This window comes from Eurypyga helias, unplaced genomic scaffold (genome assembly GCF_000690775.1).
Source record: "Eurypyga helias isolate BGI_N326 unplaced genomic scaffold, ASM69077v1 scaffold6433, whole genome shotgun sequence".
NCBI classification, from domain to species: domain Eukaryota; kingdom Metazoa; phylum Chordata; class Aves; order Eurypygiformes; family Eurypygidae; genus Eurypyga; species Eurypyga helias.
The window spans coordinates 32755-56125 of NW_010239118.1; the positions used below are offsets into that span (position 1 = coordinate 32755).

Genomic DNA, 23371 nt, shown 5'->3' on the forward strand with positions numbered 1-23371 from the left:
CTGAAATATACTGTGTGTAATGCCGACGTGTGGAGACTATAGAAGGATTATGTGTCAGCTGACAGAAGAGGCCCATGAGTAACATGTAGCACAAGTGGTTTTTTGTTACTAAGTATTGACTTGTTAGAGTAAAACCAGGCAATGAAGTATTACTTAAAGCCTGTCTCTCCTTCTGCCAGTCATGCTCTATTAGTATCTTTAGATCTTCTGCCACAACCAGAGTAATGCATGAGTTAGGGAATTGTAGCAAGAATAACTTTTTTTTTCTTTCAACTCCTTAATTCAGCCCTTCTGGAAGATGTGAACATTTGTCTTCAAGCATGTAGTAGCCTCCATGCCCTGTCTTCCTCCCTCCCAGATGATCTTTTACAAAGGTACTTGCACAGAAATCTGTACAGTATTTCTATTATGCTGTTAATGGGAATGTTACTACCTTTTTACCTTTTTGGTGATGCAGGTGTGTTGATGTGTGTCGTGTTCAACTAGTACATAGCGGTGCTCGCGTAAGGCAAACTTTTGGAAAACTTCTGAAGTCAATTCCTTTAGATGTTGTATTGAGGTAAGTTGTTCAGATTAACTTCAATATGGAGAATGGTTTAGTTTCTTTCTTCAATGACACTGTCTGAAAAATAATGCCAGTTGAATGTCATTATACTGTCTTAATTTAAAGTCAAAAAGCATGAAGTGTCTTGCTATCTCTTCTACTTCCTTATAGGTTTAAGATCAGTGGGTAGTACATAAAGTAACTTAGAAATTTGATAAACTCTGAAGCACTTCTTGTAGCAAATTTGAATACTTGTAAGGTCCGTGTTACCCAAAGAGTCAACAATAGTGTGTTGTGCAGTTTGGCTCAAAGACCTGAACTCGTAAAGCACTTTGTCTTTATGTATATGTAGAAGTGTGTGAATAGCTTTTGTGCGCAACGTTTATTTATTCAAGTACATCATAGAATGTGTTGGGTTTTTTTCTTCCCTCTTCCTGCAGTAACCGTACCCACACCGAAATACAAGAAATTTCTTTGGCCATAAGAAGTCATATGAGCAAAGCTCCAAGTAACACATTCCACCCTCAGGATTTCTCAGATGTCATTAGTTTTATTTTGTATGGGAACTCTCACCGAACTGGGTAAGAACTACTTTTAAAACTGAAATCCATGGATGTTTAATTTATAGTAAAAAGTTGCAAGCTAGATTTAGTTTAAAATTTGTCATTATCTTTACAAATTACATAGCTTTACTGTCAATTGTTTTTACACTTTTTTCTTGAAATACACACGTTTTTGCCTATGTACACTGCTGCTTGGAAATAATCCCGTGAGATTTATTTGAGAGCAGTGGGGAGCTGAAGTGTGTGCAGTATAAACTTGTTACCACCTGAACTCGTGTTAATGCACTGATGTTTTCTTTCAGGAAGGATAATTGGTTAGAAAGATTATTCTATAGCTGTCAAAGACTAGATAAGAGAGATCAACCAATCATCCCTCGTAATCTGTTGAAGACTGATGCTGTTCTCTGGCAATGGGCTGTTTGGGAAGCAGCTCAGTTTACTGTTCTTTCGAAGTTACGCACTCCTCTGGGTAGAGCCCAGGATACATTTCAAACAATTGAAGGTAATGTAAAAAATAGTTTATTTTCATGGGATTTGTTTGGTAAGATTGTGCAGCTAAGAACTTCATGTCCAAGGCAAGAAGTACAATGCCTTTATTTTTCAGTGATTCTAGTTGTTGGCATGTTTTTGACTGACACATCAAGAAATGTAGTGGCAGAAGAGCAGTTGCACAATTACTGTTACCTTTTGAGAGATTTTACTTTTTAGCATTGCTATCCCTTGAGATATTATTTAAATAAAGTACTGTCTGGTAACTTTTTTTCCATGTTTTGTGAAATGTATAGGTATTATTAGGAGTCTTGCAGCCCATACATTAAACCCTGACCAAGATGTTAGCCAGTGGACTACTGCAGACAATGATGAAGGACACAGTAGCAACCAGCTTAGGCTTGTTCTCCTTCTACAGTATCTGGAGAACTTGGAAAAATTGATGTACAATGCTTATGAAGGATGTGCCAATGCCCTTACCTCTCCACCCAAGGTTTGTCTGTCTTACAGTGCTGATGTTTACTTAAACAGTCTGTTGAATGAACAATGTTTTCAGGGTGGTTCAGGTCTTAAGCATGGAACTTCAGGAAAACTGCTCAAGCAAAGTTTGTGATTCAATTTGTCTGGCTTTGACTTTGGTTTATTTCTAGGGAGCATGTGAAAATGGGATTTATTTCTGGAGTACCAGCTTGTATAGTGGTACAAATCAAGCGAGTCTATAGTACCCCTAATTGCTAGCGGTCAGTTATGTATAGATTCTCAGCAGTCCTGTTCCTTTATAACACAATTATTTGATGCTTTAACTTGCATTTTGAGGAGTATAATAATTTATTAACCACATAACGTTTTGTGTAGTTCCAATTGCAAAACATTCTTCACTGGTGAAATAAGCTGCTTAATTGCCAGACTTTGACATGACAGTAATATGTCATTTCGAGTCGGTTCATTTCAGGAGTTCTAGCTTGCCAGTATGACTGGCCAGTTGCATGCTGCGCATGATTTCTAGACCACCTGCATTAATAAAATTAAAGATAGAAAGTTTCAGCTGTTTCTTCGTCTCCCATTTGAAAACTCGAGTGGAAAAAAGAAACCTGTTCTGACTTCAACTGTTACAAATATTAAGTACTTAATGTACCTCTTCTGATTTGTACAGAACAGTATTGTAAAACTTGTCTCTTCCGTCTTTAAAGGTTATCAGGACATTCTTTTACACTAATCGTCAGACATGCCAAGATTGGCTAACACGGATTAGACTCTCCATCATGAGAGTCGGATTGCTGGCTGGCCAGCCTGCTGTGACAGTCCGGCATGGCTTTGATTTACTCACAGAAATGAAAACTAATAACAGTATCTCTCAGGTACGCTTTTCAAACTCAAAAATACTCCACCATATTCTGCTTAAACCTCATGAAACTTGTGTTGACTTAGTGTGAGGCCTTCCCGAGCTTGTGGTAGTGTAGTGTCAGCTTACCTGGGGGTATGAGCAGGAGGCAGATGTATTGTGAGGGCATCCTTCCTCTGTAAGAACCTAGCAGATAAGTGCAGGGGTGGGATGAGTGGAGAAGGTGGTTAAGCTGCCGTAAAGTAGAATAGTTTCTTCAGTACATGACTTGATTTGCTTAAATATTTGAACAAAGAAGGTTTGGTGGACATTTATTGCTTCCTTCTTTATGAATTCTCGCACTTGTATTGGTATAGACCATCACACAGTGGTTGCTGACTGTTGTCGTTCAGGCTGTGGACTTGCAGCATATACTCTTACCCCCCCTGCTTTTCAAAGAGCAGTGTAATGGATGGATATGCAGGGCACTTCCCTTGTAGATATAATGAAATACTGCTTTACCACTTCCAGGATGTAACCCTGGTATAGCTCTTATTTTGTGAGACTTGTTAAACAAAACTCTTGGTTTGCTTTTAGGGAAATGAATTGGAAGTGACAATTATGATGCTGGTGGAAGCATTGTGTGAGCTTCACTGTCCGGAAGCTATTCAGGGTATCGCTGTCTGGTCGTCTGCTGCAGTTGGGAAGAGTCTTGCCTGGATCAATTCTGTAGCTCAGCAAGCAGAAGGGCGGTAAGTTTTCTCAGATAACTGGGTGTTAAACTTGGACATTTTTTCCTTCTTATGCATATTTCTACTTTTGAATCTTTTAAATTGTGGCGTGATTCAAGGCTATGGATCTAATTTCCAAGTCAGCTAAAGTAATCCTGTCTTTGAGATACCTAATGCATCCAGCTATTTTTAGATATTTTAACTTTCAGTTTTAACTACATTACCAGGATTTGAATATAAATGTTGTTCCTAAGCTGTTCTTTCTTAGTTTTTTGTACACAGCAATGCTATTTTTATATTGTACTTTGAATTTTCCATTGCAAAATATTATTAATTTAAATATTTTCTAATTAAGTTTTTGACCAACAGCTTGATATGATTACCTGCCATGAGAGGGACACCAAGGGGGGTGCTATGCAGTTTTAGTTCAGCCTTGGAAAAAGTGGCTTCTATGTCTGGCTGCAGATACAAATGAGTGGGTCGATGTACCAGATAGGGTATGCCTTCATTTTGGTGTTTTCATCTCCTGAAAGGAATGAATCCTTTCTTCTGTATGAAATGAAAAAGGGACACCTTTCGTTATTTACCTGCCACTTAAAAATCCCCAAACAAAACAAAAATATGAGTGTTTAACTTTTTCCTGTTTTTGTAAGATTACTTAACATGATGTGCAGCTTAGTAACACGTGAGAAGTTTCTGAGAAATGTCAGGTTTGTGTGAATTGTTGCCCTAGAACCCAGTTTTACAATCTTCTGTCGAATGATACGTAGTTAATAAATATTCAGCTTTACTCATCCAGGTAAAAAGTGTGTCAGTCAAATATAAAACTCGTTTGTCTCCTTCAATCCGTAGTTGGTTGACGTGAATGGGAGAGCTTTTGCACTGTGCTGTAACCTGGAAATTCAGAGGGTAAACTTGTATTCTGTGTTAATCCCTTTCTTTTGCTGAAGATGCCGTGTGAACTTTTTGAGTATTGCAGTAAAGAAACATTCGAAATAGTCTATTTACAAAAAAAAAAACCTGATTCTGAAAAATGCTGACTAAAATATTAAACCATTTAAGGTTTGAAAAAGCAGCGGCGGAATACCAGGAGCACCTGTGCTCCATGACAGGAGTGGATTGCTGCATAACAGGCTTTGACAAAACTGTTCTCAAGTTGGCCAATTCAAACAGTGTGAATAATGCCAGCCCAAAGCATTCCTTGAATGGTCAGTATTGTTTCCTTTTTAAGAAAAATACAATTTTTAACTGTATGTACATAAAATTAGAACATTTGGTGATATAGCCATGGTAATGTCTGATTCTTAAATCTGAAAACCTGTTTCTGTCTGCAGTTAAGCTGAACAGCATAATGCCATTGAAACCAGTGTTGTGGGTAGATAGGAGGGTTTGCAGTACTGAGGTCTAGCTGAATGAAACTATAAATAATAGGTAAAATATTTCGTAATTTACTAGTTTAATTCTAAATTATTTTAGTTCATAACTTAAGGCTTTGTATTTATGACATAATTGTATCATAAATGCACTAGTTATTCAGTGTTTTTTAACGACTGAGAATTTGTTTCAGTATTTTGTTTCATCTTTGAAAAGGGACCTTCTTTGTTCTTAATTTAGTTCATCTGTTTTTTCCTGTTTTGATGCTTCTGTACAGATATGGACTAAATTTTTCCAAAACCTCCTTTGAAAACGTTCTGTTTTAAAACAATAAAGTGGAAGAATAACATTGTAAATGTTGTGTAACTATTTGATTTTTCAAATTGTTTTTTGACAAGACAGAAATTACACTTGAGTAATACAATTGCTATTTAAGTTTTTATAATTTTTTTTTGTTTCACAGGAGAAACTAGAAAAACTGTTCTGACTAAGCCAAGTGACTCTTCACCTGAAGTTGTAAACTACTTGGGTAACAAAGCCTGTGAATGTTACATTTCCATTGCTGACTGGTCTGCTGTTCAGGAGTGGCAAAATATGGTCCATGACTTGAAGAAAAGCAATAGTAATACCTCAATCAATCTGAAAGCAGATTTTAACTACATAAAGTAAGGGTATCATTAATTCTTTCAACAGTACCTTAGAGTTCCGTATCTTAGAACTGATTTAAGTTTTTATGGATTTTAAAACTGGATGGTGTAGAAATAGAGGTGTGATAAGGAGGAAGTTGTGTTCTTCTGCCCCCAAACTAACTTTCCTGTGCATAGAGGGGGTAAAAAAAAAGTAAGTTCTGAGATTTTCTTTGTTTTTAAAATCTCCTAAAAGTCAATGTTTTTCTTCCTGACTACGGTAGAAGAGTCTTATGTATAGTGTGATGATACTATGAAAAGCTTCATAGCTAGATACAGGTTCTTTTCCTTTCACTTTGGTATTGAATTTGGTGCTGTACTCTTGCCTTTTACTGATCTATGTGAAAATTGGGATTTTTTGCTTAGAATTAATCATAAGTGTTCTGTAGGATTTTCAGTTAGACTTGAGTCTTCCTTTTTTGCTGCAAAAGATATTTAGCCACTAGAATGAAGTAAGAAACATGAAAATAAAAGTATAAATACTGAATTGCAGATCTTTGAGCAGCTTTGAGTCTGGACAACTTACTGAATGCACTGAACAATTAGAATTATTACCAGGAGAAAATATCAACCTACTTGCAGTGGGATCCAAAGAAAAAATAGGTAAAGACTTAAAAGTTAACATTACTTCAAATGCAAAAGTAAATATTTCTTTGTGTATCTGTCTCTATAAATGACAGACTGGAACTTGCTTGAATGGAGTTTGCTGTGTTCAGTGGACTGACCATAACCTTTAGAAATTGAGCTCCAGGGTGATTGGCAGTGGTCATTCTAGATGTAAATAAAAGTGTGTTTTCTGGAGTTAATGTGTTTGTTTATAAATAATCTATTGACAGTGTCTAGTATGAATACATACATACTTAAATATGTATATTAAGGAAAGGTTTTTTCCCCAAAAACTTTTCCTGCTTTAAAAATTGTGTTCTCAGATGGTGACACTTGATAAAACTTGGCACTTCTAATTGGTTTCAATTGTTTAATCTCCATGTAGACATGAAGAAACTCCTTCCTAATATGCTAAGTCCTGATCCAAGAGAACTTCAAAAAGCAGTTGAAGTACAGCTTTTGAGAAGTTCAGTATGTCTGGCAACAGCTGTAAACCACATAGAACAGGAGCAGAAGTGGCAGTCAATATCTGAGTAAGTGGAAATGTACTGTGAATTAATGTAATATACTGTGAAAGGCTGTTCTAGTTTGTTAAGCATAACTGGGAGAAGCATGCTCTGCTCTTTACTTCAGCATCTACAGTAGTTTGCTACCCATGTTGGCTGTGGTGAGTTACAAGCTTACGGAGGTAAGATGATGTGGTTCTTGAAGTTGTTAAAGTACTGTTGCTTGTCAGTTTAATAATAGTGTCGTACTGTAACTTGAGTGATACTGCAAGATTTTCTCAGCATCTTTGTGAAGATGTTGGGTTTGCTTTTTTTTTTCCAACAATTTTGATATCACTGTTTACTCTGAAAGTCTATCTAACAAATATTGCTGGTCTGATTCTTTTATTTCAGAAATGTTATTAAGTACTTGAAGCAAACATCACGAATCGCTATTGGACCGTTAAGACTCTCCACACTCACTGTGTCTCAGTCTTTACCAGTGTTGAGCACTCTTCAGTTGTATTGTTCTTCTGCTTTGGAAAACACTGTATCCAACAGGCTGACATCAGAGGTGTGTCTGTGTGTTTAAAGCCTAAATTGGAGTCATGTCCTTCTCCATGTCATGAAGCATTGAACATATATTAGTTGTTTTGACCATTGTTAATTATACTGTAAAAAGACCTCATTTAGTTTTGTGCCTTGACCCAAGTTTTTTTTAAATTTACATCTTGATTTGACTTTTTTATATAGTTATAAATATAAAAATACTATAAGCAATTGAAAGAGATGATAAAGTTTCATTTGTAGTTGCTTTTCAGAGAAGTGTTGATATGTTTTTACATTGTAACAGTTATTCCTACAACACATGTAATTTACTTACTTTAAACTTTTTGTCAAAAACGGATCACTTGAGCAATTAAAAACTCAGCGTCAGACTTGAACCAGCATTGAATGATCTAGTTCTAATTTCTAATCAAGCAATCCAATTTCAAAATCAAGCATGTCTTTGCATAAAACGTATTTCCATTTTATTAGTTAACGGTAGAGTGGATCCTAATGCAAATAAGAACGCTTACTCTGTGCTAAAATGGTCTTTGGGTTTGATAAATGAAAATACGTTTCAGCGACGATGTGTCTTACGGCAGCTATGCAACCTCTGTGCCTCTTCCAGGACTGTCTTATACCTCTCTTCAATGATGCTTTGAGGTCATGCAAACAGCATGATGTAAGGCCGTGGATGCATGCACTGAGGTACACAGTGTACCAGAATCAGTTGATGGAAAAACTTAAAGGTATATAAGCTCTTGTTTTAGTGTTATGAAAAGTGAATGCAGAATTTGAACTTAAATCTTCTGCTGAAAGCAGCAGCTGTGTCTTTTATTGTTTAGATGCATTACTTCTTTGATTATTTAGGTCCCTTGCTTTACAACTTAGGGGTCTCAATTACTACTGTAGTGTAGACAGTACTGAACAGAAAACAAACCATATTCTGAAATGCTTCAGAGTTGGTACTCTCTTCTGATCACAGTTTACTTATCTCTTCATACTTCAAATGCTTTCACTTTTGAACACTTCAGCACATCAGTAGTAAGTCTTCAAAACCAGTCACAAAATCCATTTAAATGTGCAGTGCAATAAGAGGTGATGGGAGAAAAAGAAGCTTTCTTAGTAGCTTTCTTAGTCAAGAATAATGCTTATAGTGAAAAAATAGCTCTTTTGCCCAACAGATGATCTATGGATCATAGAATCACAGACTGGTTTGGGTTGGAAGGGACCTTAAAGATCATCCAGTTCCAACCCCCCTACTATGGGCAGGGACACCTTCCACTAGACCAGGTTGCTCCAAGCCTCATCCAGCCTGGCCTTGGACACTCCCAGGGATGGGGCATCCACAGCTTCTCTGGGCAACCTGTCCCAGTGCCTCCCCACCCTCTGCGGGAAGGATTTCTTCCTGATATCTAATCTAAACCTTCCCACTTTCAATTTAAACCCATTACCCCTTGTCCTGTCACTATAGGCCCTTGTAGTTGGATATGTTGTTTTGCTTCAGATGGGGTATATAAATACTCTAGGCAGAAATGAAATAATCTAAATTTTTAAAGAAAGTGTTAGGAAATACGAAGGAGCTGAGCGGTTCTTTACTGATGGCCATGTACAGAACACACTGGGCAGAAATTATCTGTATACCCCAGGTGCAATTACTTCTTGTTTAATAATTTTGTTTACAATGTCTTGATTTCTTCTTCAGAACCAACAGTCCCAATTAAAAGCCATCTCATGGAGCTGGGCTTAACAGCAGCGAAATTTGCACGGAAGCGAGGAAATATTGCCCTAGCTACACGACTGCTTGCCCAGTGCAGTGAAGTTCAGCTAGGAAAAACCACCACTGCACAGGACTTAGTCCAGCACTTTAAAAAATTGTCTGCACCTGGTCAGATAGATGAAAAATGGGGTCCTGAACTTGATATTGAGAAAACAAAGTTGTTATACACAGCAGGTGAGTATTTGCTAATTATGTTGTAGATACTTAGGCTTCTTGTCCTTATGACCGGGCTAATTACCCTGACTTCAAAGAAATCCTAATAGGACAGTATGGTTAGGAATTGATTTCATCCTATTATGTTTTGTCTCAGTCTGAAAGTGTGTTCACAATGTTTTCTTGTCTTTCTTGTCATTTTTAACCTCAAAAGAGAATTTTCTATGTAAAAATGTATTGTTGCAAGCTGCATCCGAGTGCTGAATTTTGGAAGTGTTTTGAATAAAGTTTTCACTCTACTGAAGATGTGCTTTTTGTGATATGCAGGTCAGTCAACACATGCCATGGAAATGCTGAGTTCTTGTGCCATATCCTTTTGCAAATCTGCCAAAGCTGAATACGCAGTTGCTAAATCTATTCTCACGTTGGCTAAATGGATTCAAGCAGAATGGAAAGAGATTTCAGGACAGTTGAAACAAGTGTATAGAGCTCGACAGCAGCAGAACCACACTGGTCTGTCTACCTTGTCTAAAAACATATATAATTTGATTGATCTCCCAGCTGTTAATACACTGGAAGAAGAATATCCTAGGATTGAAAGTGAATCTACAGGTAGAGGTGTTCTCATGCGTTTTTTGTTCACTTAGTTACTGATTCCACTGTGGCATAGCAACAGTTACATTGATAAAGACTAAGTGCTCCATCACTCATGTATTTATTTTACTAATACAAATACAAACCCAAACAGTGTGCATTTGCATAATGGGTAACTATACACAGTTAAACCCAAACACAATATTGATATTTCGTATTTCTTTCACGTTTTTCCCATTTAAGTGATAGTGATCTGAACAAGAAACTGGCATGCATTTATTTTGAGGACATCAACATTCTGTCATGCTTTTTTTGCTTTCAGCTCCTGTATTTGTTGGTTTGAATGAGGTCTTTCAGATTAAACATTGACAATACATATTTATAAGGCACTGATAATTGTGAAAGGTAGTTACCTTAGGTTTTCTCATGATCTTTAACCTATGCTTCACTTGAACACTTCTGTTGTTGCCACAAAATGTACTCTAATCCCCAATTTACAGCAGGCTTTTCAAATGTCAAGATAAAGTTCTTTCTTTGCTTAAACATGGATTTAATGAATAACTTAATTCCTCTCTTGCAGAATCAGAATTATTTTAGAGCTGTTAATGGATGTTAAGTAGTAGGTGCTTTTTGACTTGATGGTGAAGAAAATAAATATATACACAAATAAACACAAGCACACTGCCCTAGGTACTTCATAAGTCTGCCTTCTGAAGCATCTTGCTCTTTTAGAGATCGTGAGTTTCTTGCTCAGCAACATCTTTCTGTGAAAGAGGGAACAGTTGTAGAGTATAGGCAGTGGCTCTTAGCAGGTGAAAAACTGGTCTTTGTTCTGCAGCCAGCTCAGAACTGAAAAATAATTGCATTTTGGAAAACTTGACACTTCTGGCTACTAACTTGACCTCCCCAAAAAATTACATACTTAAAATATTTTGCTATTTTGTATGTTAAGGAAATTAGAAGTAGGTTTTACGTCATAACACCTACTGCTCTGTTTCTCCCATCACAGTAAATATTGGAGTTGGAGAACCTGACTTCATCTTGGGACAGCTGTATCACTTGTCTTCGGTGCAGGCACCTGAAGTAGCCAAGTCTTGGGCAGCCCTGGCTAGCTGGGCTTACAGATGGGGCCGGAAAGTGGTTGATAATGCCAGGTAAATTCATCCCAACATTTCACTTTATATTGCACAGCTAGTTTTCTTTCTTAAGATGGTCACTAATACACTGGGGATCAATGTTCATTAAATGTTACAGTCAGGGGGAAGGTGTTCGTCTGCTGCCCCGGGAAAAGTCTGAGGTTCAGAAGTTGCTTCCAGACAGCATTGCAGAGGAAGATAGAGAGAAAATCTATGGAATCCTTGGGCAGGCAGTGTGTCGTCCAGCTGGGATTCAAGTAAGTATACATTTGCTTGCTTAAAAAATTGTTCACTTTCAGTGTGAAACTTGCTTTTCCTCTACTTGTGATTCATTAACTCTTGTAAATGTTTTGAAGTTAACTTTAAGCGAATATGAGTGTTCTGAGAAGCCGTCTGTTTGCTAAGTGGTAACATGTCTGTTCTGTGGACTATGGTAATATGATCAAATAATGCAATTGCATGGATTGCCTGGCCAAAAACTAGATTAGGAACAAATACTGCTTGTAGAGAGGGTTGGAGGACTTAAACAGATCTATTGTCCCTTTATTTGCATTTAGGATGAAGATATGACTCTACAAATCACTGAGAATGAAGACAATGAAGAAGATGATATGGTGGATGTTATATGGCGTCAATTATTAACAAGCTGTCCCTGGCTTTCAGATCTTGATGAAAATGCAACAGAAGGGTTAATAAAAGTGTGGAGGAAAGTTGTAGACAGAATCTTCAGTCTCTATAAACTCTCCTGCAGTGCATATTTTACGTTCCTCAAACTCAATGCTGGCCAGGTTAGTCTTGGTGCTGATGAGGAAATCCAGTTAAAGACTTTCCTAAATGGTGATATGAACTATCTGCTTAGCTTAGAGGAGTATTCCTTTCTTTCAAGGTTTCACTTGATGAAGATGATCCCAGGCTGCACTTGAGAAATACTTCTGAGCAAAGCACTGATGATGTTATTGTGATGGCAACCCTAAGGCTGTTACGACTGCTCGTGAAACATGCAGGAGAACTTAGACAGTATCTAGAGCATGGGCTAGAAACTACACCTACTGCACCGTGGAGAGGTAAGCTGTTTAATTTTGGCACGTTTTCTCTAAATACGAGCAGAAGGGTATTCATTGCACTTGCTTAAATAAAAATGTTGAATGATGGAAAGAGCTTGTTTTTTGCGAAATAATTGTTCAAGTCTCTACTGTGCATTCTGGTCAGAGTAGAGAAGTAGCACAGATTCTGACCCCCTCCTGCCCCTGTCTTAAGACATTGAAAGGAAAAAGAGTTTTGAAGTGTACTCTATCCCATTACCACCTTGAAGTGGGGTGGGTTTTTCCCTAGCTACAGTGTGAAATACCGTTCAGAGAAGGCTATGTGGCTAAAGCCAGATGTCTCAAAAGTAGTAGTTTGTCAGTATGCTGCTGGTTCTGATTGCTCACTGACTTTCCCACATAAGGTTATTGAATCGATGTGGAAGGCAGCAGAAGAGGCAGCCAGCTATTGCGCAATTGTACTTTCTTTGGAAACAGCCATTTATGCTAACTTCAAGAAATGTTAATGTGACTCTACTTTTTATTAAAAGATATAACAGATACGATGTGTAAAACTCAATTCCTCATGCTTCGCTAAAGGATTTATATATTGCATCTGATATAATCTGTATGCTAACATCAAGAAATGTTAATGTGACTCTCCTTTTTATTAAAAGATATAACAATGTGTAAAACTCAATTCCTCATGCTTCGCTAAAGGATTTATATATTGCATCTGATATAATCTGTATTTAATAGTAGAAGTACTGTACTGTGAAAGACAGTTGTTTAAAACAAGTTTTTACTGGGAAACTAGACATTTATGTTCTCCTAATGCAAAACCACCACGCTTTTAAAAATAAAATACAGTAAATTTCTGCATTGCTTGAAGTGTACGGAAATGAATTGGCACGTTTTCTTTTCCTGGTTATGAAGGTATTATTCCTCAGCTTTTCTCCCGCCTGAATCACCCAGAAGTGTATGTTCGTCAGAGTATTTGCAACTTACTGTGTCGAGTGGCTCAAGATTCCCCTCATCTCATACTGTATCCTGCCATTGTGGGTACCATTTCACTCAGCAGTGAATCCCAGACTTCAGGTATGGAGCAAAAAATAAATGTTCAAATGCACTTTACCTAATAGGTTTTATATACTGAATAAAATGACATTGAGTGTTTAGGGTGGGTTTTTTTGGTTTTTTTTAGTAACTGATAGTTTCTGTCTTAAGACTATTTTTATTATTGGACCTCACTGATACTTTTTATTCAATTTAACAGTTTGGCAAATAATAATGTGTAATAAATAATACCAGCTTTTGTCAATTTTATCATAGGATATTTGGCCAGTACTTCATGTAATATGAGGACCTGTTGCTAAATGAAGTATTAAATTATATATATCTCTCAAGGCCAGAAAAGTGTAGCTAATATTTTAACATCTGTTTTTAATTTAGGGAACAAGCTGCCTTCTGCCATTCCTACTCTGTTAGGTAATATTCAAGGAGAAGAACTATTGGGTGGTGAATGTGATGGAGGAAGCCCCCCAACGTCTCAAGAAAGTAGTAAAGATGATACAAAAGTTGGACTAAATGAAGATCAAGCAATGATGCAAGATTGTTACAGCAAAATAGTGGAGAAACTCTCTGCTGCAAATCCAACAATGGTGTTACAGGTAAATAATCCAGATGTGCATTACTTGTGCTTCTATTTGAACCACAAAATATGTTACTTGTATTTCTTGTGAGAAGGCCTGCTGAATGTTCGTTGCATCTTTGCTGCTAGGCTGCTGTCTTTTTTTCAGGCTGTTCATCTACAAGAATAAGTCTTCATACTAGTAGTCTTAATTAAAAGTGAGTGAATCTTAATTTATTTTATACAGGTTCAGATGTTAGTGGCTGAGCTGCGCAGAGTTACAGTTCTTTGGGATGAACTTTGGTTGGGAGTTTTACTGCAGCAGCACATGTATGTCCTTAGAAGGATTCAACAACTGGAAGATGAAGTCAAGAGGGTCCAAAACAACAACACTTTACGGAAGTATGTCTTTTTTGAAAACTTCAGGTGATAACAAATGTTTGTTCTTGGGGAAGTATACAGTCAAACCGATCAGCAGTCGTGTTGCCCCTGAATCTGTACTATCCTAGCTGCTTCTGTGTAAGCCAGTGACCTTATTCAAGAACGTTTTGGTGCTGCAGCTGGTATTCCAATGAGGAATAACAGTCTACCTGTGAATTCATGTTGGGATTTCCTGAGTAATAACACATTAGAACCCAGTTTATGAAGCTGTGGATTATGATATCCATCCTGTAGCTCTTCATTCCAAGGTCTGTCTTACAAGTCAGCTGGAATGAGGGCACACATGTTGAAGAATGTAATCTATTTGGCGTTTACTGTAAATACAGATATTTGGAGTAAACAGAATGTCTTAAGCTGCTTTTGGTTTGCAGTGTTCAGAAAAAAAAGTTCTCCTGTGAACGGATTTGCAGAAGAGGAAAGCCATTCACTGGGAACCTGGCTGACCTTAAGAAGAGATCTTAAATTCTGTAGTCAGGGCTGACATGGAATAGGAGAACAGCGTGATCTGAATTGCGCTCTTCCCCTTCTGTATAGTGTGGTGCACCCTCAGGAAGTAGTAGTTAGGAGCTCTTTAATTAAAGAAAATAGTTTCTTAGGGTGATTTGAGCTCTGAGCTTCTCCTAAGGGTTTCCAGTGGCGAGGAGGCCAGTTCAAATGTTTCAGTTTAAAAACAAAAGTGTTATTCAGAGGAAGATGCGTTCGATGTGGGATGAAATACTTTTCCTTTTAATACAGTCACCTTTGAAGACTTCATTTTAGAGATGTAATCGTTTTCATGAATTCTTGAATGTCTCATTTGCAGTCTTGTTTGAATGCTCTGCTTATGAAGTAACTCGGTTTTATGGATTTAAGAGGAATTTTTTTTTAATAGAGAGGAGAAGATAGCAATCATGCGTGAAAAGCATACAGCTCTAATGAAGCCCATTGTATTCGCTCTGGAACATGTACGGAGCATCACTGCAGCTCCTGCAGAAACTCCTCATGAGAAATGGTTTCAGGATAACTATGGAGATGCAATTGAAAATGCGCTAGAGAAACTTAAGAATCCTTTGAATCCTGCTAAACCTGGAAGCAGCTGGCTCCCATTTAAAGAGGTATTACATGCTAAGAGTACAATGTAGACACTCTTGACGCTCTCACTGCACTGTGTGCTTGACCCTCACTTCAGTATTCCCTTGCTATTCTCTTGCCATATCAAAATTGCAGCTTGAAACTTTCTCTGCAGTCACCACAGGCATGATAGGTAGTAAAGCAAAGTAATGGTTGCCTCTGTAACATGTCTTACTGTCTGTAGTAGTGCATTTCTACCCAGTTAAGTTATTCGATCTTTTCAAATCTTGCATCTTTTGCTGTCTTAGTTCCTGCCAGTTTTGGGGGCAGAGGGCTTTAATTTTTTTTAATACTATCTTTTTGCAACTATGCTGTTTGAGTTTAGTGGATTTAAATTCTAACAAGTTGGTACTCTGGTTATCTAAGCATAGGGCCTCAGACTGTGCAGCAACCTTCAAATGATGAACCCTTCCCTTTCAATCATGTGATCATGTCTTACTAGTTTTTATGGGTCTGAGGAGAAACAAGATATGTATTCACTTGAATATTCAAAGCCAACCTGGTGGTTTTTAAAAGTCTCGATAGACAAAACCTGTGTTTTACACACAAATACACTTTTTTGTAGTTCCCTTTCTGCTTTGCCGAACGAGCAGGCATGTGGACACATAAACCTGAGGTTGCTGAACGTGGCTACTTTTGACCACCGCTCAAATATTTATAAATGCAGGAGCAAGCCTCCCATGGAGTTGGATTTGTTGTGACTCCGGTGCTTATCACCAGGCAGGGTGTATTTGCTACATAAAGGATTTCTTTTTTCCCTTTGGAATAGGTTATGCTAAGTTTGCAGCAAAGAGCACAGAAACGGGCTAGTTACCTTTTACGGCTTGAAGAAATCAGTCCTTGGTTGGCTGCCATGATGAGCACTGAAATAGCACTTCCTGGAGAAGTATCTACCAGAGACACCGTCACAATTCATAGTGTGGGCAGCACCATCACAATTCTGCCGACCAAAACCAAACCTAAAAAGCTGCTTTTCCTGGGTTCGGATGGGAAAAACTATCCCTACCTGTTCAAAGGTAAGAGATTAAAGTTTTCTCATGCAAGTTACTGTCTCTTGCTGCAAGTCAGATTATATTGAAGTTGAGAGGATGCGTGATTGCAACTTCTGTTTTCTACGCCTGCATGGTGTGGAGAAAGAGTTGCGTGGAATATCTGCTCCCTCTTCTCCTCACCTCACTGTAAATTTTCAAGGATTTTTTCTTTGTGAAGCTGTAAGTCAGAGGTGTTTCAGATCCTTTCTTTAGAAGGGTTGCATCAGAAACAGCGTTCTGCTTTGTATACTGATAGGATTAGCTGGGTGCACGTTTCCAGAAGCTTGAGGAAGGTAGCACCTAGGAGAGAACTTTTGAGACTTCGTGTTGTGTGTACTGCTCACAGGGAGCTGTCAGACTGGTGATTCTAGTAGGTAAATGCTATGTAAATATTTAGGCTTAGGCTGAACAACTCATCCTTAGTCTGCATAATTTATAAAGCTATTTATTCATAGTCTGAAACGAAGTATTTTTAAAAAATGCTCAGTTTTGATCTTTAATAAAATATTTTTTTAATCTAGAAACTAAATTTTAAACCAAAATTTATCACAGGTTTGGAAGACTTGCACCTAGATGAAAGAATAATGCAGTTCTTATCGATTGTGAACACAATGTTTGCTACCATTAACCGGCAAGAGACACCAAGGTTCCATGCAAGGCACTATTCCGTGACACCTTTGGGAACAAGATCAGGCTTGATCCAGTGGGTGGATGGAGCCACACCTTTGTTTGGTCTTTACAAGCGGTGGCAACAGCGAGAAGCTGCTTTACAAGCACAAAAGGTAACAACTATGTTTTATGCCAGCTAGGACAATTCAGAAGGGAAACATTCATTCTGGTTTGCTTCCCAGTTCCAAATAGCATAGTCTTTAGTGCTCTGTTTTGTTGGTAATCATGCAGAATAGTTCTGTGTGTTTGTGTATCTTGGGGTTTCACCAGATGTCAGTGAAAGTGTGTCTGTGTATTTGTATATATTACAGTATGTAACATAAATATACTGTTCAGGTGTGATAATTTAAGGAGAATTGGTTTTGAACAAATAGAATTAACCTTGGTTAAATTTTATTTTAGTTCCACATCTCATTCTCATTTCATTTTAAATAATGCAGGTTGTTTTGTTCGGGTTTGGGTTTTTTTTTTTTTAAATAAATTGACCTTGAGTGGAGTTAGGCTAAAGCAATGTGTTTCCAGTTTCTTTGGGTTTTTTTAACCATTGAATTTTGAAAGAGTTCTCTGAACTGTAGAAGTCATCCTCTCTAGAGGAGTTGGCTTCATATTATTCTCACCAAAACTGAATTTGGGATACTTTCCTGTGGCAATGAGAGTTGCAATATGTAAACTAGCATCTTTCTCTCTTGTAGGCTCAGGACTCTTACCAGACTCCTCAGAATCCTGGAATAGTGCCTAGACCCAGTGAACTTTACTACAGTAAAATTGGACCCGCTTTAAAGGCAGTTGGGCTTAGCCTTGATGTGTCACGTCGTGACTGGCCCTTGAACGTCATGAGGGCTGTTCTAGAAGAACTGATGGAAGCAACTCCCCCAAATCTCCTCGCTAAGGAACTCTGGTCATCATGTACTACACCGGATGAGTGGTGGAGAGTTACGCAGGTGAGTTCTAACAAATATATTTTCCTTTTGAAAGGTGGTGGTGTTAATGGGATGAAGTGCAACAGATGCCTGGGATGTGTTCAAGCAATGATGCTCCCAAGTTAGGTGAGCTAGGGCTGCTGAAGTTTCGTGTAATGGGAAATGTTAGTGTTTGGAAGGAAATGATGCAGTTGTACTTGACAACTCTTGTAAGATATCATCAGACAACAAATAGAATACAGCTTGGAATAAGTTGGGTTTGATTTGTCTTACACTTAAAATAATGTTTTAAGATGGTACTCAGTCCAATGTGTTGGCAGAGGATTCCCACAAATAATTTTTTCCTGAAACTCTCTTTAAAGTCGTATGCAAGATCCACTGCAGTTATGTCCATGGTTGGCTACATCATTGGTCTTGGAGACAGACATCTGGATAATGTTCTTATAGATATGACTACAGGAGAAGTTGTCCACATAGATTATAATGTTTGCTTTGAAAAAGGTAATTTAAAAAATGCTATATGTTATTCAAATAAAAGGTTTCCCTTCTTGGTAATTAAAAGAAACAACTTAAATTTTTATCTTAAAGGGAAAAGCCTTAGGGTACCAGAGAAGGTTCCGTTCCGGATGACACACAATATTGAAACAGCACTGGGAGTGACAGGAGTAGAAGGAGTTTTCAGGCTTTCTTGTGAACAGGTGAGTTAGGAAATGTGCAGAAAACTGAGGGAAACACCTACCGAATAATGGTCTTGGAACTTTCTTTCTTTTAAGCATTCTGCTGTTGATTTACAAAGCCATCACTCCTTCTGCTGTGATTTTAATTGAACTTACTTTAAATACATCCTATAGCCGATATTTAAGAAATCTGGAAAAAAAAAAACAACCTCAGATAAATGCATGTGCATGTAGTGGTACAGCTACAATTTGAGGGTCAGGGGACTTGTAGCTCTGGATGTAAAATGTTATATTTTTGATTAAGAGCTTTTTCTGAAGCTTTGCTTACCCTCTTTCTTCAGGAGTCATCTGTTATAAACGCGGCAGATACGTTTTTAGAACAAAAAATGCTTTGAACAAAGCAGAGGTTTCTTCCTCAGGTGGTGGCTATTGGATTATGGAGTTGGTGTGGAAGGCTAGAATGTGACCTTTAGGTTTAGCTGTGTTTGTACAGGCTAACTGCATTTGTATGTGCTGCAGTGTTCTTCCCGGATTTCTGCTGGTTAGGGATAAGTTAGTTTGCTGCACTTAGAGTATTTTGCATTTAAAATTACACTGTTCTACAAGGATAATGTTAGATCAGCTTGAGTCTGTTTAAAATATGATGCAGGTCCTTCATATTATGCGGCGGGGAAGAGAGACTTTGCTTACGTTGCTTGAAGCTTTTGTTTATGATCCTCTGGTGGACTGGACAGCAGGAGGCGAAGCGGGATTTGCCGGAGCTGTCTATGGTGGTGGCGGCCAGCAGGCTGAAAACAAACAAAGCAAAAGAGAAATGGAAAGAGATATTACTCGTAGCCTCTTTTCTTCAAGAGTGGCTGAGATAAAGGTGAGTTCACTATAATAATTTTCTGGCTTATAACCAGAGTCAGCCCTATGCTTTCACTTCATTTATTTGCATTTTGGGGGTGGTGGAAGAGGTGGTCGTTTATTAGAAATAATTCACAAATCTTACTGAGCTAAACAGAGTTGGTATTGAGGGAATTGCTTATATGGAACTCACAAATATTTAGTTTTCTTTTTCTGTGTGCTTAATTCTAAAACATGTTGTAATGTTTTGCCTGAATCTGTAAAAACAGAGATTTAGAGAGCAGTCTAAGTAAAGAATGTCCATTGAGCTTTAGCACTTGTAGCACTGGAGGTGGTCCTAGATGAACAACAGCATTGAAGGGTTAAGTACTGTCATATATTACTTACTCTTACCTGTTTGAATTAATTACAGTTTTGTAATGTCTGTCCTGGTTATAGGTTAACTGGTTTAAGAACAGAGATGAAATGCTTGCTGTGCTGCCAAAACTGGACAGTAGCTTAGAAGAGTATCTGAACCTGCAAGAGCAGTTGACAGATGTAGAAAAGCTGCAAGCAAAACTACTGGAGGAGATAGAATTTCTAGAAGGTGCGGAAGGAGTGGATCATCCCTCCCACACGCTTCAGCACAGGTACAGAGGAGCCGGGAATTCTGTCAGGAATCTCACAGTTCAATACAGTTGGTGGTTTAGTAACATACTTAAATGTTAGAAATGTATATATGAGTGAGATGCATAGCTGGGTAAAAGCCATCCTTACAGTAAGCAAGTCACTCCTCGTACAGAACTACTGAATAATTTTACATCCTCTATCTCTCATGCCATCAATATAACCTGTGCTATTCTGTGTTGTACACTTGATCCTCAAGGCAAGAGCCATAATGTGCTGAATGTGATGTCCCATGAAATTAATTCACATAAAGCAGCTATTGATAAATAGCACAAAATTTTTTTCATCTAAATTTCTTAATTCTTTACCTTTGTTTTCAGGTTTATTTGAAATTGATCAGGGATTTCAGAATTGCTTGAGTATGCACATATTTGTTATTTTATAGGAAAGCAGAATTATTACAATGTTGTTAGTCTTATGTAACTGGTGACAATATATTTATTTTCTGGTCAACAAGAATTTTAAGTGTGTTTTTTATAGTACTTAGTGATTCTGTGGCTTTGCTAATTCAGGTATTCTGAGCACACACAGTTGCAGTCTCAACAGCGAGCTGTCCAGGAAGCAATCCAAGTGAAGCTGAATGAGTTTGAGCAGTGGATAACACATTACCAAACCGCTTTCACTAATTTAGAGGCAACGCAACTTGCAAGTCTTCTTCAAGAAATCAGCACACAAATGGACCTAGGTATAAAATAGTATTTGTGGGACTTCTTTAATGGTTTGAAATATCGAGTGTAATATTGGGAGGCATTGTAAGTATCCTCTGACCTAAAAGCAATTGCCTGTATATAATAAATGAAAAGAAAGGAGATTCTTCAAAGGGGGATTTATGGCATTTCAGGGGTTCTGTGCCAACCTGTTTGAGGGAACTTGTCTATCTCACCCCAGCTGGCCTGAGATTATTCTCTTACCTTGTGCTCAAAATTCTCAATGTGAATTCTCCATGCCTCCTTGGCAAAAATATTGCTACTTGTGGTATCGCTTTAGTACCCATATGCTGTAAAATGCATGTGCTCCAGGGATGATTAAAGCTTAATTTTTCAACCATCTTTCTTAAAAGGTCCTCCAAGTTATGTACCAGCAACCGCGTTTCTGCAAAATGCAGGCCAGGCACATTTAATAAGTCAGTGTGAACAGCTGGAAGGAGAAGTCGGTGCTCTTCTCCAGCAGAGGAGATCCGTTTTACGTGGGTGTCTTGAACAACTGCACAACTATGCAACAGTAGCTCTTCAGTATCCAAAAGCTGTATTTCAGAAGCACCGAATAGAGCAGTGGAAAACCTGGATGGAAGAACTCATCTGCAACATGACAATAGAGCGCTGTCAGGATATCTTTAGGAAGTAAGTTGACAGAATAACGGATTTTTGAAGAACTTAACTTTTAAGCTACTTCCAGATGTTAATTTTCTAATGAAAATGAATACTTTTGCGAGGACCGATCTAATTATAAAGCAAGACAAGATGAAATTGTAATTCCAGAGGTTTTGAGGAAAAGGTGAAAAACTGCTTTAATGATACTGTTCCAGAGTTTAACCTGTGTACTGCAAAGATAAACCAAGTAACACTGCCTGGTAACAAACAAATGCAGAACCATGTTTGTGGCATTAGGGTAGTGAAATTTAGGGGTTTTAGAAACTTCTAGTGTTTAGAAATCACTGAAGTCAACTAAAGGTTTTTTATTAAAGCAGATATTTAAGCAATTCTCTCTTCTTTTTCCTCTGAAGTCAGGCCATTTCAGCATTACTACTTGGCTTACAGGATATATATTCTTTTCAAGCATTTATACTGAAACCTGTTTCCTTCCTACTTATCTTCTATTCATTCCTTGCCTCAAAGATTTCTGATTGTCTTCTGCCCTTGCAAATAGTTACGAAATATGGTGCCTTCTAGGAATTTATCAGTCATTGGGGTAGCCATCAACAGCCTGTTACACAGAGTTGATAGGGAGTAGGTGATGTGGGAAACGTTCAGTTGCAGAGTATTTCTCTTACCCACAGAGCAGAATGCAATGTGCTAGAGCTTGAGAATGGACAAGTTTGTCATAATGCGTTTCCTTTACAGGTATGAAATGCAATACGCTCCTCAACCACCTCCGAGTATGTGTCAGTTCATAACTGCTACCGAAATGACTCTACAGCGCTATGCAGCAGATATAAATAACAAACTTATCAGGCAGGTGGAGCGTTTGAAACAGGAGGCAGTTACTGTACCTGTTTGTGAAGAGCAGCTGAAAGAGATTGAACGCTGCATAAAAGTTTTCCTTCATGAAAATGGAGAGGAGGGCTCACTGAGCTTAGCAAGCGTTATCATCTCTGCTCTTTGTACGCTGACGAGGTGAGTTGCCTCCTGTGAAACGCTTCTGCATGCATTCATGTTTGAGACCCTGTGAACGTGACATCAGTGTGTGGAGAATGCAGTAGCAGGCAGGTTGTCTAGCTGTTGGAATTCATTCCTTTCAGGCGAAATCTGATGATGGAGGGTGCAGCATCTAGTGCTGGAGAACAACTGGTTGATTTGACTTCAAGAGATGGAGCCTGGTTCTTGGAGGAGCTTTGCAGCATGAGTGGGAATGTTACATGCCTTGTGCAGCTGCTGAAGCAGTGTCATCTTGTACCCCAGGACTTAGATATTCCTAACCCAATTGAAGCATCAGAAGCTGTTCATTTAGCTAATGGAGTATATATCTCACTTCAGGTGATACTTACTTTTATGTTTTCTTTCCCCATCCCCAGCCTTCTAAGGTTCCAGCTAAGCCTTTCTTCCTCAAACAGCTAAATGTCCGTTTATGATGCTGCTGAGGTGATTTTATTGTGGTTGGACCTTAGTTTTGGTTGCTTTATTTGGCATTTACTGCTGCCACTTATATTTTTATTGGTTGAAAGAAACCATTTTGATCTATAGATAACAAAGTGTAAAAACTGCTGTCAGTTAAGTAACCATGAGGGAAAAAAGCTAGTGTTGGATTTATGGACACACCAGCTTCATATCTTGCTTTGATTCTCTTGTTCTGTAGCTGGCAGTCCAGGACAACTTCCAAACTGTTTAATCTATGCTCTTTCTGTTTCTCTTTCCTGCTAAGCCTAACGTATGGTCATGTGAAATAAATAGTTTGAAAGAAATTCTGAAAAGCTGTTTTACAGGCCTGTATCTCCAAGATAGGGAAGGAGAAAAAAGTGTTTATAATTTTGTGTTACTTTTAAAAAACCCAAACAAACAAAATATCCATGTAAGTGTCAGCTTGAGTAGAATACGTGCTGAAGACATAAGTGACTTACAAACTGTGTCCGCTGTAAATAGGTTTTTGGGGCTTTGGGTTTGACTGTATTGTATTTGCACAAAAAAGTGTCTA

The 23371-nt window shown here is 38.0% G+C and overlaps 1 protein-coding gene across 1 annotated transcript in view; it reads left to right on the forward strand.

The window, feature by feature from the left end:
- The window catches only part of SMG1 (SMG1 phosphatidylinositol 3-kinase-related kinase), a gene marked incomplete at its 5' end in the record, with an annotated part of 57195 nt that overhangs the window by 23584 nt on the left and 10240 nt on the right, over positions 1-23371 (forward strand). The window contains 34 exons of the mRNA XM_010148030.1: positions 287-374; positions 458-559; positions 985-1125; positions 1410-1609; positions 1893-2089; positions 2787-2954; positions 3515-3669; positions 4711-4856; positions 5486-5687; positions 6202-6311; positions 6700-6847; positions 7214-7373; positions 7974-8094; positions 9051-9299; positions 9606-9890; positions 10882-11026; positions 11127-11265; positions 11566-11796; positions 11895-12072; positions 12967-13128; positions 13483-13700; positions 13908-14062; positions 14973-15195; positions 15981-16227; positions 16795-17024; positions 17604-17852; positions 18194-18332; positions 18420-18529; positions 19158-19376; positions 19796-19986; positions 20536-20708; positions 21084-21363; positions 22084-22356; positions 22482-22716. Of these exons, the coding sequence (XP_010146332.1) occupies positions 287-374; positions 458-559; positions 985-1125; positions 1410-1609; positions 1893-2089; positions 2787-2954; positions 3515-3669; positions 4711-4856; positions 5486-5687; positions 6202-6311; positions 6700-6847; positions 7214-7373; positions 7974-8094; positions 9051-9299; positions 9606-9890; positions 10882-11026; positions 11127-11265; positions 11566-11796; positions 11895-12072; positions 12967-13128; positions 13483-13700; positions 13908-14062; positions 14973-15195; positions 15981-16227; positions 16795-17024; positions 17604-17852; positions 18194-18332; positions 18420-18529; positions 19158-19376; positions 19796-19986; positions 20536-20708; positions 21084-21363; positions 22084-22356; positions 22482-22716 (6269 nt within the window). The remainder of the gene's footprint in view (positions 1-286; positions 375-457; positions 560-984; positions 1126-1409; positions 1610-1892; positions 2090-2786; positions 2955-3514; positions 3670-4710; positions 4857-5485; positions 5688-6201; positions 6312-6699; positions 6848-7213; positions 7374-7973; positions 8095-9050; positions 9300-9605; positions 9891-10881; positions 11027-11126; positions 11266-11565; positions 11797-11894; positions 12073-12966; positions 13129-13482; positions 13701-13907; positions 14063-14972; positions 15196-15980; positions 16228-16794; positions 17025-17603; positions 17853-18193; positions 18333-18419; positions 18530-19157; positions 19377-19795; positions 19987-20535; positions 20709-21083; positions 21364-22083; positions 22357-22481; positions 22717-23371) is intronic.